Source organism: Bombina bombina, chromosome 10 (genome assembly GCF_027579735.1).
Source record: "Bombina bombina isolate aBomBom1 chromosome 10, aBomBom1.pri, whole genome shotgun sequence".
In the NCBI taxonomy this organism is placed as follows: domain Eukaryota; kingdom Metazoa; phylum Chordata; class Amphibia; order Anura; family Bombinatoridae; genus Bombina; species Bombina bombina.
The window spans coordinates 96,972,718-96,990,027 of record NC_069508.1 but is presented as its reverse complement, the minus strand read 5'-3'; the positions used below and the strand labels follow the sequence as shown (position 1 = coordinate 96,990,027).

The 17,310-nt window shown below is 42.5% G+C and overlaps 1 protein-coding gene across 1 annotated transcript in view; it reads right to left on the bottom strand.

Moving 5' to 3' along the window:
- Positions 1-507: 507 nt before the first annotated feature.
- Positions 508-17,310, bottom strand: part of LOC128640830 (vitellogenin-A2) — a 35,616-nt gene continuing 18,813 nt past the window's right edge. The window contains exons 27-35 of the mRNA XM_053693253.1: positions 16,809-16,951; positions 8,186-8,324; positions 7,931-8,066; positions 7,086-7,272; positions 5,022-5,116; positions 2,944-3,041; positions 2,576-2,735; positions 2,117-2,278; positions 508-635 (exon numbers count right to left, since the gene is read on the bottom strand). Coding sequence (XP_053549228.1) covers positions 523-635; positions 2,117-2,278; positions 2,576-2,735; positions 2,944-3,041; positions 5,022-5,116; positions 7,086-7,272; positions 7,931-8,066; positions 8,186-8,324; positions 16,809-16,951 — 1,233 coding nt within the window. The 3' untranslated portion in view covers positions 508-522. The remainder of the gene's footprint in view (positions 636-2,116; positions 2,279-2,575; positions 2,736-2,943; positions 3,042-5,021; positions 5,117-7,085; positions 7,273-7,930; positions 8,067-8,185; positions 8,325-16,808; positions 16,952-17,310) is intronic.

Here is a 17,310-nt window from a genome sequence, read left to right as displayed (position 1 = left end):
CCCCAGCTAGCGGACGATTGGCCGCCAGTGAGCAGGGGATTTAACAACAGTCGAGCGGACATGATTCGCTGTAGCGAATCATGTCCGCTTGACCTCTCTAAATGCTGACATCATTCATCATGGTGAAATGCTTATGCAATGTTAAATGCAGACAGCGTATGATGTCAGCATTTAGCTAGGTCGAGTGGACATGATTCGCTACAGCAAATCATGTCGGCTCGACTGTTGTTAAATCTATCTCTTCTTGTTTTCCCTATTTGTCCTGCATTACATGCCTACCTAGTCTAAACTTTGTAACTAAGTTGGTTTGCCTCGTCATGTAAAAAGCCCATGCTTAAATTACCATACATTAATAAAATGCAAATAAATAACAAAAGAAACTATATGGATGCAAATATTTATTGGAAATTAACATGTCTACAACATTGTATTATACAATTTCTGGTGTGAGTCTCATTCATTCGTTAGGTGACATTGTTAATTTATACGAACATTGTGTGCTCTTATTCATGGGGCAGATTATTAGTTACACTTAAGAGATTCACAGGAGCATTCTGTATGAGCGTCTACTGTCTCAAAAAGATCTTCAGGCTTGTCTATCTTGGTTTGGCCTTCAAGAAAGTCTGTGGAAGCATCTGTAAATAAAATAAAAGAGTTTACGATGGGTGGAACTGGGTTTGACTTGTGTCATACAATTTATTATTTTACATTCAGCCCTTTTTCATTTCAGTGCATAATTGCTGAAACATACTAATATACACATATCAAAAGTAGTTTAATATCTCTTTAATATGATAACACATAGAAGAAAATTATATTCATTACACAGCAGGAGGTATATTGCCTGTTATCTATAGGCTTTTTCTCTAAGTGCATTCTAATTTACTGACTATTCTACTCATTTTACATTAATTCCCCCTGATTAATTTTTTAATGTCCTTTGAACAACCAAAATCTGATGTAGCTATGATTAGGAGAGGACAAGACAAACTGTAATGTTGTCTTGGATTGGGTATACTCAAGGTTCCTGCAGGAATACAGATGAACATATTAGTTCTCATAACACATTGCAATGTATAGGAGGACAACCTCAGTGTACTGAATAGGGCAAGTGAACCTTCATTTTAGATAGACATTAATAGACTAAATAATATAATCTATGGAAAATGGTATTAGTTTTCTTTTTCTGTTTATGAGATTTTCTGTAGGTAATTGTTATGTTTTTTTCGATGTTTGTTGTCAAATGATCAAGAACTGGACAATTTGTAATAAATATAATCTTCTGCAAAGTCTCAAATTATATTTTTGAGAGCAAAATTGCACAAGCCCCTTTACAATCTTGTCATTTGTATAATCAGAACTAGACTGTTTTAATCTGATGATAATGTTACAAGTAGTTATCACAATCTGAATAAGTCATAAGTACAAATGTACTATATTAAGCTTAAAGGGACGGTGTACTCAGCAGTGGTGTATTTAGCTTTTTTCCTGTCCTAGGCCCCAGGAAATATTCTGCCTATGAACCCCCACCCCAATTATGTTGCTTTTTTTTGTGTCTCATATATTTCTCCCCACTGAACGCCAGAGCACCCCCTTTATACAACTAGGTTTAATTGATTGATAAATACATTAATAAATAGATATAATTTTTGAAGACCATACAAGTAGGAAACATTATGTGATCAAACTACCCCTCAAATGTGCAGGCTTCACCAATCCTGATTCCCTAGAACAGGCCTCATTGGCAACAGCCAAAATATGCTTCAGTATGCTTCTTGGAAGGATTAATTGTATTCAAAGTTGTTGCAAGAACAACTTTTCAAATGAGCTGTTTTGTCTCTCCCAATCCCACTGGGAGGTTGTTTTCTGTTCTACCTTATGTTTACATAGATTTTATATAGCCAATACTCCAAGTTCCATTATAAGTGGTGCATTCATGGGTAAAATGGATCCTTGGGAAAATGTTACTACAATGTCCCTTTATATATTTGCTTTTCTTCCTATCCAATTATCATTTTACTGTGTCTATCACACCATTTAATTTAGCCCATTAGTTAATGCTTCCCAATGAGTTCACTTTATTCATTTTTCACTATTCTCTGTACTAGATCTTTACCTGCAGGCAGACAGTGGAAGCCAACTGATACCGGAGTCGTACTAACTGGTGAACATCCTTTTATACATCGCAGAACTGGTTGGACTGAATAACATTTCGATTCATATTCATCAATATCAACTGATTTCTCAAGTTTCACCATTGTGCGCTGCAGTTTACAGGCTGCAAAAAAACAAACACATCAGTAACATTGTTAGTTATTTATAGTCCAGCATATACATAGCTCCCAAGCATCCAGCATTTTTTTTAGGATGGTTACATTTGGGAGCTTTTTTTTAATGCCCCCTTTGTCAATGTCCTGTTTTTAGGGATATCTAGATCCCTCCCAGAAACTTCCTGACTCCTCCCATAAACTACCTACCCATGCCTACAAACAACCTCCCAACCATGCCCCTGGACAGAAATACCAGCCCATGGGCACCAGTGTTGCTTTCAGGTAGGTGACTTCTCTGCCATTACCTCCAGAACAAGCTTCTTCGGCTGGAATCCAAGAATGCAGAAAGCTTGCTTCATCTCTGGCAACATTACCATCTGGCATCTGGAACTCCTGTAAGTTCTCACTATCAGAATGACCACATATTCCACAGGTTCTTCCTTTCATCCATAAGGTGGTTCTTACCTGTAGACATATGAGGAATTAGTGCAATTTTCTATGCTGACAACACTAATATGTATCAAAGTACACAGGTGTCATCATTTTGGACTTATCTTCATATCTGCATATCACATTTTTGCATTACATAACATTAGATTTTTTTAAAAAATTCTTAAAACAACAATATCCATTAAGAATAATGGTCATTTTAGAATGCGTTAAGAGCTTGTACCTTGCTTAATTTTCCATCGTAATAAAGTTTATCAATTCCGAAATCTGGAGCTGAAAGTGAAAAGCCTTCACCTTCATTCTGTATGGTTATTAATGGAGCTGAAATGAAATTAAACACTGAGTTATAATATTTTGTTTTTATGACTTTTTTTTACAACATTAAACTGAGAAATAAAAAGAAAATGCTTAAAGGGAGATTAAACACTAAATAAATGCTAGACAGAATGATCAATTCGAAGAAAAGATTAGCCTGAGAATAACACGTAGATGTATTTTTAAAGGGTCATAAGCTGTTTAAATATTGACCAAATAAGTGTAAAGTTTTAGTGTCTATAAAACAATAGGAGCTGCCATGTTGTAACTTAGGTTACCTTTTCAGCTGTGGCCAATTAGAGACAGTTATATATAGCTCCCTAGAGTTTGCAGCCTATAACTTTGTGGAATATAACAGTGTTGATGGCTGTGTGGAATATAACAGTGTTCTGCACTTATATTTCTAGCAGAAAATGAAAAGCTCAGGAAAAGAGGACAAAATAAATAATGAAAGTATATTGCAGAGTTTTTTTTAATATATATATATATATATATATATATATACGATTTATAATTTTCCTTTAATACTGCTATTTTAACAAGTGGATATGTTTCCATTGCTAGAAGTAGATATATACAGTTACCCTTTGGGGTCTAAAGTTGGTGGGAGTGGGGTGTGAAAATAAACGGCACTGAAAAGTGCCTTTACATTGCGGTCTATGTAAACTGTGTGTTCCCTGTAAATATATATATGCTTATATACATATATATTTACGTGTTAATATGTGTACATATGTATATCAGCATTTACATATATATATTTATGTGTTAATATGTGTACATATGTATATCAGCATTTACATATATATTTATGTGTTAATATGTGTACATATGTATAGCAGCATTTACATATATATTTATGTGTTAATATGTGTACATATGTATAGCAGCATTTACATATATATTTGCAAATGCTGCAATCGCTGCACTATTTACCCCCTTTGCTGCACTTAGGTTCTGATGCCGTCTCTGATGGCATAAGAACGAGGCTCTCTTTAGAGCCTTTGGAAGCGCGCTCTTGTGAGTGCAATGCTTCCCAACAATGCGAACGTGAGCTCATTAGCCTGCGCTGGTATTACACAGTGGAGGGCAAATATCGCATTCTTCAAATCGATATTTAGCGCTCCACTTGTAATCTGGCCCTTAGGGGTCTATTTATCAAGTTCAGGACTGAGCTTGATGCCCTGTGTTTCTGTCGAGCCTTCAGACTCGCCAGAAACACTGCTCCATAACCTGTCCTCCTGCTCTGAGGCGGCAGACAGAAATCAACCCGATCAGATACGATCGGGTTGATTGACACCCGATTGGCCGCGAATCTGCAGAGAGTGGTATTGCACCAACAGTTCACAAGAACTGCTGGTGCAATGATAAATGCCGACAGCAGGTGGATTAAAGGGACATTAAATTCTTTGAGATGGTAATATAAAATGATAAATTGTATATAATAAAACAACTCTGCAATATACTTTCATTATTTATTTTGTCCTCTTTGCCTGTAATTCCATTCTGAAATTGTGAGCTTTTCAGTTCCTGTTAGAAATGGAAGTGCAGAACACTGTTAAATCCAGCACAACCATTGGCTGCACACTCTAGTGACCTATTTCTAACTGACCCTAATTGGCCACAGGAGAGAAGGTAACACAAGTTACAACATGGCAGCTCCCAGTGTTTTATAGACACTAAAACTTTACACTTATTTTGTCACTTTTTAAACAACTAATGAAACTTTAAAAAATACATCTACATGTTAGTCATGGACTAATCATTTCTTTGAATGCATCATTATATCTAGCATGTATTTAGTGTTTAATGTCCCTTTAAAGGAACAGATTTCCAGCACTAGCAGTCAAGCAATTTTGGGAAAGTTACCAGACTGCTTTAACAGTAAATGAAAGTCAATCAATGTATTTGTACCTGATGGGATAAAAAGTAAACTATACAGCTTGATTTTGCAATACTGTAAAATAAACATTAGTTTTCACTTACAAGAGGAAGGCTGGTATGGCAAACTCTGCTTTGGCACCACAATTCCATTAACCTTAAGCTTCTGTTCTCCAGACAAGGAATACATATCCACATCACTAGAACAAGAAAACAGTACATACAAGTTACATTGTGTATTTCCAAAAATATGTTGTTGTTTTTTTTACTGTAAATAGTAATGTACTGAACACTTAAAGGGACATACATTCCAAACTTTTTCTTTCATGATTCAGATAGCGAATACCATTTTAAATTCTTCAATTTATTTTTATTATATAATTTCCTTCATTCCCTTGGTATCCTTTGTTGAAGAAGCAACAATGCACTACTGGGAGCTAGTTGAGAGCATTGGCTGAGCCAATCACATGAGGCACATATGTGCAGCCACCAATCAGCAGCTCCTGAGCCTACCTAGGTATCCTTTTACCAAAGTATATCAAGAGAAAATAAATAAATGAAATAATAGAAGTAAATTGGAAAGTTGTTTAAAGTCACATGCTCCATCTGAATAACGAAAGAAAAAAAAATTGGTTTCATATCTCTTTAAATGGATTCTATACTGGTTCAGGACCTCATTTACATCTGTCTCTTATTAACCACAGTAAAGGAGATAAGATAACCATACTCAAGGGACAGAAATGTAACTCACCATAAAAATATTTACTCATGTGCAGTAACTAAATAACTTTTTTATTGGTGTTTCATTATTTATTTTGTAAGATTGTGTTGTTGGGTTGTTTTCACAGTCCCTAGGAAGGCTAATGTACGTACTACATGATTGAGAACCCTGACCCAAATAATGTTCCCAGTGTTTGCTTAAAGGGACATCAAATCTCAAGAAAAAAAAATGGTGATTCAGATTGAACAAACAATTTTAAACAAATTTCTAATGAACTTCTATTATCATATTTTCTTAGTTTTCTTGTTATCCTTTGTTAAAAAGCAGAACGGTAAGTTCAGGAGCGTGCACGTGTTTGCAGAACTAGATGGCAGCAGTTTTGTAACAATGTTATACATTAGCAACAGCCAGGGCTGGCCCAAGAAATTATGCTGCCTGGGTCCGAGAATGCAACGATGCCCCCCCCCCACCCCCAGTAGTAATATTACTGATTACTATATTAACCTACTAGCCTAGCTGCTAACCTTACTAAGCCTGCCTGCATGCAACCAATGCTTATGCACAATTGGGCAATAAGTTGGAAGGAAGTTAGGAAAGAGATGCACTTGTCTGACCTTAAATGTCAAACCCTGACCAGTTTTGTGTCTTTGTGCATTAAGAGTTTATGCTGCTGGGAGCCTGTGAATTTTCCCACAAAGACACGGGACTGGTCTGGATCTGACAGTGACTGATTCAGTCACTGAAGTGCTGCCCCTTGTCAAGTGCTGCCTGGGTCCATTGGACCTCCTTGGTCCCATGGTTGAGCCAGCCCTGGCAACAGCACTAGATGGCCGCACTATTTCCTGTCATGTAGTGCCCCAGACATGTACACGCTACCTATCTAGATATCTCTTCAACAAAGAATAATATGAGAACAAAGCAAATTTTAAATAGAAGTGAATTGAAAACTTTTTTTTAAATGGTATTCTCTGTCTGAATCAGGCAAGAAAAAAAATGGGTTTCACGTTCCTTTAAGCAGTGTAGGAGTTCATTAACATCCCTTCCTAATAGGCTGCAGAAAATCTAATAGCATAAACATACACAAGAAGCATCTATAGACTGCAAACCAATGCAGCTCAGGTCAATATGACAGATTATAAAGTTTTTATAATAATGATCTTGTATGCAGGTCTTTTGCAATACAGGGTATAACTGATCATTTATTTGCTGCATATTTAACAAAGGCTTAACTGATCCTTTTAGTCTATGCAGACATAAGTGAGACTGGAACTTCAATTCAATCTATTTTCTCTACAGTTTTTACAAAAATTGAATATCTATGTGATCAGTTTGTTTCCATAATGAGCAAAAGTGTCTGAGTTTTCAGAATCTGTGTGACATTAACTTCGTATATCAGCTTTTAAGAGAACTCTCTTAAGTTCAATACACAACTATACTGTGTTACTTACAAGCTGCCAAGTTTGACATTGATATCTTTATACTCTGTAGATTGTGGAGAATTCCTAATCATCACCAAAAATTTCATATCAGAACTGGCGTCCTGAACCAATATATGGAAGCAGTTTCCAGGCATTGAGTAGTTAAAGTTAACTTCATTGAAGGTTGTTATACTGTTACTGGTCATTACACATTGTCCTATAAAATAAAATGGGAACAGATTACATTTTAGATAATGAAATTATTAAAGGGACATACAACACTCACACAAAAAATATTTCATGATTCACAGAGACTAGAGCATGCAATTTTAAATACTTTTCTAATTTAGATACCGACCTAGGTATCTCTTCAACAAAAAATACCATGATACCAAAGCAAATTTGATAACAGAAGTTAATTAGATCTTTTTTAATTGTATGCTCTGTCTAAATCCCAAAATAAAAAGTTTGGGTTTCATATTATTTTAAGAAATATTTTTTTTTTTAATATTGATATAGTGAATAAGTTTTCAAAAACCTAAGAGTATGAGGCCGATTTACCATAGTGCGAGCAGACATGATCCGCTGTAGCAGATCATGTCCGCTGCGCATCGATAAATGCCGACAGCATACGCTGTCGGCATTTATCATTGCACAAGCATTTCTAGTGAAATGCTTGTGCAATGCCGGCCCCTGCACATTTAGGGGGTGTCAATCAACCCGATCGTATCCAATTGGGCGGATTGCTGTCTGTCGCCTCAGAGGTGTCAGACGAGTTAAGGAGCAGTGGTCCTGAAGGCTCGTGCGGAAACAGGTGCATACGGGGCACGAGAAATCGGCCCCTATGTGTTTGATATGTAATATGATGTGCTGACCTTGAAGTCTATTCATCAGCATCTGTGGAGCATCAGCAAAGATATTCCATGTAGGCACCTGAATATCAGCAGGCTGTACGTGCCAACCTGCAGTTACAGCCAGTGGAAGTTGTAATGCTTGATAAACCAGGGTCATCTGGAACGCAAGGATGATATGTTAGGAACATTAATAAAATGTTATTTCACCATCAAAACACAAACCAGCTCAGAAGAGCTTCCGGTCTGAAGAAAAATGATTAAAATATTTACATTTACCTTTGGTACTTGAAGGACAACATTCATAGCTCTTGGGGAGCTAAGAGCAAGGACTAATTTCATCTGTTTTGAGGGATTTCTCTGTAATTTTTCAGAAAATCCTAACATCATTGCTGCTCCTGGAACGTACTCAGCCATACTGAAATACAATCATAAAAATAACAATGAAGCCAAGTAGTCAATTAAATAAAAAAAAAGGATAATTACTGAATCTTTAAATGAGAAATTTAAAATTTGGAATTTTTTATAATTATATTTTTCAAATGAAATTAGATCTTGGACAAACTAAAAATGTTCAACCGGTCACAAAATTTTGATAAAAAATATTTCACTAGGCAGTAGTTCCCATTACTGTCATAAACTACTAGTAACATAAACCTTCTCCATAGACAGAGATAATTCCTGTTGTTACCAACAGTTTATACATTTTACAACAGTAATGGAAACCAGGCCTGAGTTTATTTTTAATAAAGAGAAGGCCCCGGATGACAAAGTGGAAGAAGGGCACCTGTGACCCCACTTTCCCCCCCCAGGAGTGGATTATTCCAGGTGGGTGGGGTTGGGGAACTTTGATAAGTCCCAGCACTGGAAGTGAGGTCACAGGTACCTTTCTGGAGCAGCACGGTAGGAGGTGTGTAAGCACTGACTTACCTGAAGATGGAGGCCTTGTTGCAGGCGGCGAGGAGGAATGGTGAAGGATGGATCCGGCAGCAGTTATCCACGGCTGGGGAGTTAGCCACGACAGGTCCGGTGTTGGAGTCAGCAGTCGGGAGCGGAAGACGGCCGGCCAGGAGGTCGAGGCCACCGGAACGCTTGAGCCCGGAGGTCGGCAGGAGAAGATCCGGTCGGGAGAGGAGTCAGCCGGCAGGTCCGCAGGAGCAGGCGAGGCTGGAGAGCGGCGGAGGTCTACGGTCCGGAGCGGGAACGGAGGCCCGGTCGCGGGTGGCGCTGCGGTCTGACATCATCACGGCACGTCAACGGGCGGAGCCTCGGACAGCGAGAGGACGCGGCAGATCAGGACGGACCGGGAGAAGAGGTCGGGAGTCAAGTAAGCGGCTGAGCTATCGAAGTATGGGGCATAATGGTTGAGCTATCGCAGATGAAGTAAAAAAAAAAAAAAAAAAAGGCGCTTAAAAGTTTAAATTCCTGCACGGGTTGAGGGGGAGGGGGGAGTGCTGTATCTGCAGGTGGCGCCAAATGGCCGGGGGGGGGGGGGGGAAGTTGAACTGACAGTGTGAGCCAAGTGGCCGGGGGGGGGAGGGGAACTAGATCTGACAGTGTGGCGCCATAACGGTTGGGGGAAAAGGGGGGGGGAAGAGTATTTATGCAGGGAATAAGGCAGAGTGGTCAGGGGCTCGGGGTAGTGAGCCCGGGGGACATATTTGGCCGTGACCAAGGCTGGAGAGGGGGGTGGGATCTTTTAGCGCCGCAAGATGCAGTAATTTAAAGGGGCATAGTATGAGGGAGCATGGGTGTTTTATGGGGTAGGCCGGGTATGAGGCCGCAGGGGGAGGGTGTGTCCCGATAGGCCCTTCCCGGTTGCGCACGGCGAGGTGGAAATATAAGGGATTTCAGAGCGGTGCTAAGTTTGGGCCCCATCAAAAAAAAAAAAAAAGAATGTAAAAGGTAGCAAAAAAAAAAAAAAAAAAGAAAGGATAAGAAATAAGCAAATTTAAAAAAAAAAAAAAAAAACGGATGGGTCCTGTGGTTCATTTTCATGCCTGGGGCCCCAGGTATTTCGGCTTTGGTTTTTAGCAGCTCCCCTCCCTTTGATTGGAGCAGGTAGATTTAGCGGGTTTCGGGAATGGGGGGTCTCAGATGCAGGGTGGTGGTATCTTCCCCTATGGGGGCCCACCGAGCAGGGGGGGGGTTTGCCAAGTTTTCTGAGGTGGGCGGGTGGCGGGTGGGGCCTTCGGGGCGGGTAGTGGGGGGGGTTCCTATAGGGGGAGCTGTACGCGGATGATTGTTTTAAAAAAAAAAAAAAAAAAAGAAATGAATGAACATATGAAGGCCAAAAATAAGGGAAGGGGGGTGTTTATTGCAGGTAAGGACAGTTTTGATGTTTTATTGTGTATTGCAGGTGGGACTGGGGGAGAAGTGAGGGAGGAGGCTCTGGACGCCTCTGAAGGAGTCATCCCGGCACAGCAGGACAGGCTTACGGAGCCACCACTCGAGCTCAACGCCAGTGGTGACTTTGCGGATGAGGAGGAGGATCCCTTAGAAGGCACCTCAGCGGGACCGAGTACGGCGAGTCAGATAGGAGATCTGTCCGCCTTAGCGCAGATCTTACAGTTATTGTCTCCTCAACGGAGTGGGGGAGGGCAGGGAACAGGATCTCAGGGGAGAGAGTTAGGGGGTAGGGGGGTTTCTGCGGGGAGAGAGGTTATGTCTATATCTACATTACAGGAACCGGTAGCAGGAGGTAGGACAGATCGTGGGGCTATGCAGCCGGCCAGGACGGCGACTGCAGGAGGAGGCAGGAGGTCTAGGTCGCCGCGAAGGAGGACAAGAGGAGGCGGATCATCTGCATCGCCTACTTGGGCCAGAGTGGATAGAAGCCGGGACCGGAGCAGATACGGCAGGGGGAGATCCCCTGCCAGGAGAGAAACGGTTCGGAGGAGACTGGACGTGAGCAGAGGAAGGGAGGAAGAGAACAGTGGCCGAAGCCGCAGGGACGAGGCAAGGCCGGTTCGAGAGGAGCACACAGAAGCAAGGCCGGTACGTGAGGAGCACATAGAAGCAAGGCCAGTACGAGAGGAACGCACAGGAACGGTGCAGCAGCCAGCAGGTGAGATGGCTGGTGGGGCACCAAGTGTGGATGGGGCTGTGTCTGGTGAGAGGGAAACAATGGTGTCCGGTCTGAAAGCTTTACTTGCGTCTTTGGAAAACCCGGGTGGGAGAACCTCGGTAGCGGCGGCGTGGGCTACGCCAGGGCTTACCCCGGCGGTGGGGGGTTGCAGGTACCGGCGTCAAGCACGGAAACTACAGCGAGCGGTGTAGGAGAGGTGGTTAGGGTGCCTGAAGGGGCTATGCGGAGACCATGTCTCTGTTCGATCGGCCCTTTAGGGATTCACTTAACCAGTGAATTGAGGGAAAAGATTGGAAAACGGGAATATATAGAGATTTTCTCCCTGTTGCCTTTGGAGCACGTTCTAGAGGTAAAGGAGGACGAAAAGGAAAAAGGGAAAAAGGAGGAGGAGGAGCGAAAAAAGCGTTGGCGCAAATTACCAAAGACTTTTAGTAATTGGTCGCGTGCCTTTGGCATCTTGGCTAGTGTCACATGCGAGAAGACCCCGGATCAAGGGGCTCCATTGTTCTGTTATTACGACGAAATTTCCAGTGCGTATAGGACCTACGGGGGAATGGCGTGGTGGCGGTACGACGAGGGCTTTAGGCAGCGGTTGGCGGTTCGGCCGGAGATGCGGTGGGACGACAGAGATATGAGCATTTGGCTAGAGATTATGACTCCCTTGAGGGGTAGTCATTCCTTTCGGGGCTATGGGCAAACGTCTGGCAGCGGAGGCACTGGAGGGACTGGATCAGCCCTCAGAAAAGGGGTATGTTTCCAGTACAACGACGGGCAGTGTAAGTTCGGGGCCTCATGCAAATACAAGCACGAGTGTTCTGGGTGCGGGGGTGTACACCCTTTCGCGAAATGCTTCAAGAAAGGGAAACAAGGGACCCGGTCAGGAGACGTGGGTTCAGCGGGCACGGACGCCAGTGAGGGTCGAAAAGATGGCCCCATGGTTAGAGGCTTACGCCAATAAGTGCGGGCGCGCGGAGGATGCTGAGCTGCTACTTACGGGTTTTAGCTCAGGTTTTATGATTCCATATAGGGATGAGCGGATGGAGGGTATCCTGGGGAATTTGAAGTCAGCCAGGGAACACCCGGGGGTTCTAAGAGAGAAAATTGAGAAGGAGGTTCGATTGGGTAGAATGGCGGGTCCATTTGTGGAACCCCCATTCGTGGACCTAAGGGTATCACCATTGGGGGTGGTCCCTAAAAAGGCCCCGGGTCAATTTCGCAGGTTCTGTCATAGCTTAGTGGTTAGCATGCCTGACTTGCAAGTAAATGGTCAAGAGTTTGAATCTACCCATGGGTGCTGTTTAATTTTGATCCACCACCTGTCTTACCCTAAAGGATTGTCGGTCAATGACGGCATCGATCCGGAATTGGTGGCGGTGAAATATGCATCATTCGACAAGGTGGTGGGTTTAGTGAGAGCGGCGGGTTTCGGGGCTTTAATGGCAAAAGCTGATGTTGAATCGGCTTTTCGCCTGCTCCCGGTTCATCCAAGGTGTCACCATCTTTTGGGATGCAAAATGGATGGAGCCTTTTTCGTGGATTTGTGCCTCCCGATGGGATGTTCAATTTCATGTTCCAAATTTTGAGAGGTTCAGTTCCTTTGTCGAGTGGGTAGTGAAGCAGACGGCGGGGATTTCTTCTATGGTACATTACCTGGACGATTTCCTGTTTGTCGGGCCGGCCGGTTCGGCGATATGTGACCGTATGGTTCGGGCTTTTGGGCAGGTGGCCGGGGAATTTGGTATCCCGGTAGCCGCAGATAAATCAGAGGGTCCCACAACGTCATTGAGTTTTTTGGGAATCCAAATGGATTCCATTAAGATGGAGTGCAGGTTACCAGAGGACAAGGTATCTGACCTCAAATCGGTGATCGGCAGGATGCTGGCGAGAAAGAAAGCTACCCTCAGGGATATACAATCTTTATTGGGAAAGCTGAATTTTGCATGCAGGATAATTCCCATTGGCCGAATATTCTGCAGACGTATGTCATTACTGACAACTGGAGTTTCTGACCCAAGACACCACGTCAGGTTGACGGTGGAGGTCAAGGAGGACTTGAAGGTCTGGCGGACTTTCTTGGAGGATTTCAATGGGCAAGTGATCATGCAGGAAATAGGCTGGTTGGACGACCAGATGTGCTTATTCACAGACGCTGCAGGAGCCCACGGTTTTGGGGCCTATTTGAATGGCCAGTGGTGTGCGGGTAGATGGCCTGAAGTATGGACTGAGTGGGGTTTGACCAAGAACCTGACTTTCTTGGAATTATTCCCGTTGGTTGTGGCATTAAAGATTTGGCCGGAGCAGCTGGGCAACAAAAGGGTTTGTTTCCATTCTGACAACCAGGGAGTGGTATGGGCAATCAACCGTTTAACGGCAAACTCGCCGGCGGTGATTCGGCTCCTAAGGGTGTTTGTATTGGAGTGCCTGAGATGCAACATATCTTTCAGAGCAGTGCATGTCCCGGGTCGGTTTAACATTATTGCTGACGCTTTGTCACGATTTCAGTGGGACAGGTTTCGAGAAGTGGCCCCGGAAGCGGAGCGGGATGGAGTAGCATGTCCCGAGGATCTGTGGTACCTGGGTTGCCAGGAATGTTGAGATTAATCAAAAGGGCATTGGCCCCTAACACATGGAGGGCTTACGCTCGAGTGTGGAGGTTGTGGGAGCGGGTGCTACAGGAGGAGCAGTATCAAGAGTGCAGGAGGAGTGATTTCTTGTTATGGATGAGCTGGGTAGGTTCATGGGAGAGGGAAGGGCTATCGCCCTCTGAAGTGCGTAAGAGGATGGCAGCAATGGCATTCCTTTTTCGATTGCTGGGTATGGAGGATCTTACAAAAAAATTTATGACTCGGATGGCAGTCAGAGGGATGTGTAAAAAGGGATTCTGGACGGATGGTCGGAGGCCAGTTACTTTTGCGATTCTGCAGGGGTTGGTGGTGGAGCTAAGTAGGGTTTGTTCATCAAGGTATGAGGAGCTGTTGTTCAGGGCCGCTTTTGTTCTGGCTTTCTTTGGCACGTTCAGGGTATCGGAGCTGGTGGGAAAAAACCGGTGGGATGTGAGCGGGATGAGTAGACAGGATGTTGTGGTGACGGAAGGGATGGTCGAGCTATGGGTCCGGAGGTCTAAGACGGACCAGGAGGGTAGAGGATCAGTAGTGGTGCTACAGGCAATTGGCGGGGAATGTTGCCCAGTAAGGGCTGTGAGGGAATATCTGGAGATGGCCGGTACTGGGGCAGGCCCGTTGTTGGTCCATGCGGACGGGACGTCATTGTCGCGTTTTCAGTTTGTGGCAGTAATGCGGAGGGTATTGGGGTTAATGGGAATTGGGGGCCTGGAGTTTGGTTCTCATTCTTTCAGGATAGGTGCGGCGACGGAGGCGGCTAATTTGGGGTTGGAGGCTTCGGTGATTAGGAGGATTGGGAGATGGAGATCAGAGCGATTTCGGGGGTATGTGAGACCGGGTTTGGTGCCCCGACACGGGGGGAACTGATAACGTTTTAATTTGTTTGGCAGAGCCGGGGAAGTGTTGGATCGTAGGACATTCCTATGTGTACTGGGCGAGGAAGGCAGCAGCAGTGAAGCCAGATGGGACCCAGTTGGGTTTTGGCAGGGACCAGCTTATCATCAGATGGTTTGGGATTCGGGGCATGAAATGGTCGCAAGTGGTGGGCACGGTGGTTGAACATGCCAGGCTTTTCTCCCCCCCGAAGGTATTGGTGGTTCACTCTGGCGGAAACGACTTGGGATGTATGCCACAGAAGGAATTAATTGAGGACATAAAAAGAAGTTTCGATAGATTGTGTCAGCTATTTCCGGGTATGGTTTTGGTATGGTCGGAGATCGAGAGTAGGGTAGTATGGAGATCGGCGTGGGACTCTAAAAAGCTGGAGGCTTCCAGATGGAAGGTCAATAGAACTATATCTGGGTACGTAAAGGGGCTGGGGGGTGTTGGCTTACGCCATGTTGAGTTTGAGGGGGAGTCGGGTAAATGTTTTTACCTAAAGGATGGTGTTCACCTCAATGAAGTAGGGCTACATTTATTTAATTTTACCCTTCGGGAGGGGATAGAAAAGGCCTTAGCTTTGGTTGGCGGTACTCGCTGGGGAGCGAGTGGTGGCGGAAGTGCTTGCTAGTTTCTGTTGAGGCTTACGCCTAATGGAATATGGTGGCAGTTATGGGGGTGTAAGCAAAGGAAGGTGAGGAACGCCCAGCCCTGGAAAGGGTGGGGGCTTATGAGAAGATAAGAGCAAGCACTGAGGTGGATTGTAAATATTGTTGAAAAGTTAAATAAAGATGTTAATTTATTGGTTTGTTTAATAAATAAGCTGCGGCCTTTTCTCTCCCAATTAGGTGTTGTGTTTTTATTTATTAAGGAACGAGTAGTGGGAAAATGTGGGGTCAAGAGAAGGCCCCGGATGACAAAGTGGAAGAAGGGCACCTGTGACCCCACTTCCCCCCCCCCAGGAGTGGATTATTCCAGGTGGGTGGGGTTGGGGAACTTTGATAAGTCCCAGCACTGGAAGTGAGGTCACAGGTACCTTTCTGGAGCAGCACGGTAGGAGGTGTGTCCCGCCCTCCCTCCCTGAATGGTGAGCTAGGTGATGTCGCAGTGCAGGCGGAAGTGCTTGCTAGTTTTTGTTGAGGCTTACGCCTAATGGAATATGGTGGCAGTTATGGGGGTGTAAGCAAAGGAAGGTGAGGAACGCCCAGCCCTGGAAAGGGTGGGGGCTTATGAGAAGATAAGAGCAAGCACTGAGGTGGATTGTAAATATTGTTGAAAAGTTAAATAAAGATGTTAATTTATTGGTTTGTTTAATAAATAAGCTGCGGCCTTTTCTCTCCTAATTAGGTGTTGTGTTTTTATTTATTAAGGAACGAGTAGTGGGAAAATGTGGGGTCAACAAATATTTTACACTGGGGATTTGGCCCTGGGATAAAAAGCAGAAGTGTCTGGTAAGAATAAATATTTTTAATCAAAATGTGACCATTCTAAATTAATTTCCCCCCCAAAATCAATTAAGTAAATTTTCTTCATCTTTTTAAATATTATTTAATAAATGAGTTTGAGATATTATTTGTTTTCTAATCTACCTGATACTGACCTTATAAATATATATTTTTAATTTATTTGTTAAACTATAAAAAAATGACCTTTGAAAACACTGTAAAATATAAATTAAATAAACTTTTATTTATCGGATAATACAGATTTAATTATTTAACTTACATTTTCACTATCTAGAGGAAGCTAAATGCCCTTTGAAATCATTAAAGAAACATGAAACTCAAAATGTTTCTTTCTTGATTTTGATGAGGATAACATTTTATACAACTTTTAAGTTTACTTCTATTACCTAATTTGTCTCATTCTTTTGGTATTCTTGAAAAATCACTACTGGGAGCTAAGCACTAGGTGAACCAATAACATGAGGCATATATGTGCAGCCACCAATCAGCAGCTCCCGAGGCTACCTAGGTATTCTTTTCAACAACGGTTACCAAGACAACAAAACAAATTAGATAACAGAAAGAAAATTGGAAAGCTGTTTAAAATCTGCATCATGAAAGAAAAAATGTGTGTTTCATGTCCTTTTAAGGATGAGTTTTCACTGAAAAAATAGTAATTAGATACAAATATATATTAATATATTTGAATAAATAACCTCAAATTTCTTGCTAGTAAAAACTATTTGTTTTATCAATTCTTATAGCTTATCTCTCTTTTTACTACACTGAATAAAGTAAATCTCTCTGTATAAGTGAGTATATTGTTAGAATAGTACAGTGATAGATCTATATGATTATATATTACTTACAATTCTGCTACTTTCTTCACTTTAGATGGAATACGAGGTAAATCCACTTTCAATCTGAATGCTGGCTGATTACCTAAACGTCCGGTCTGTGCCTGGATGGCTACCTTGTATTGCTGACACCGCTGGCCCCATCTAAATTCAGCCTAAAATATAATTCACATGTTGTTTTTTTGCATTAATTAACACAGCTCATATCAGTTTTTCTTTGCACCTTTTTGACAATATTAACATTTTTATACCATAAATTTTACCAGCACAATGGATTTGTGCATAAAATATGGACAGATATTGTTAAAGTGAATTGGCAACCACAAAGCTGTGTAGTTCCTGGGTAAACTTAATGTAAAAATAAAAAATAAATAATTTATAGTGATGTCTTTATATAAAAACACATTTCAGATTATCATTTATAGATGGTTTGTATATGTGACAAAACCGACCTGCCATTCTAGACAGTGATATAGCTACAGATCCAGACAGGTACACATACAGGATGTTCTGT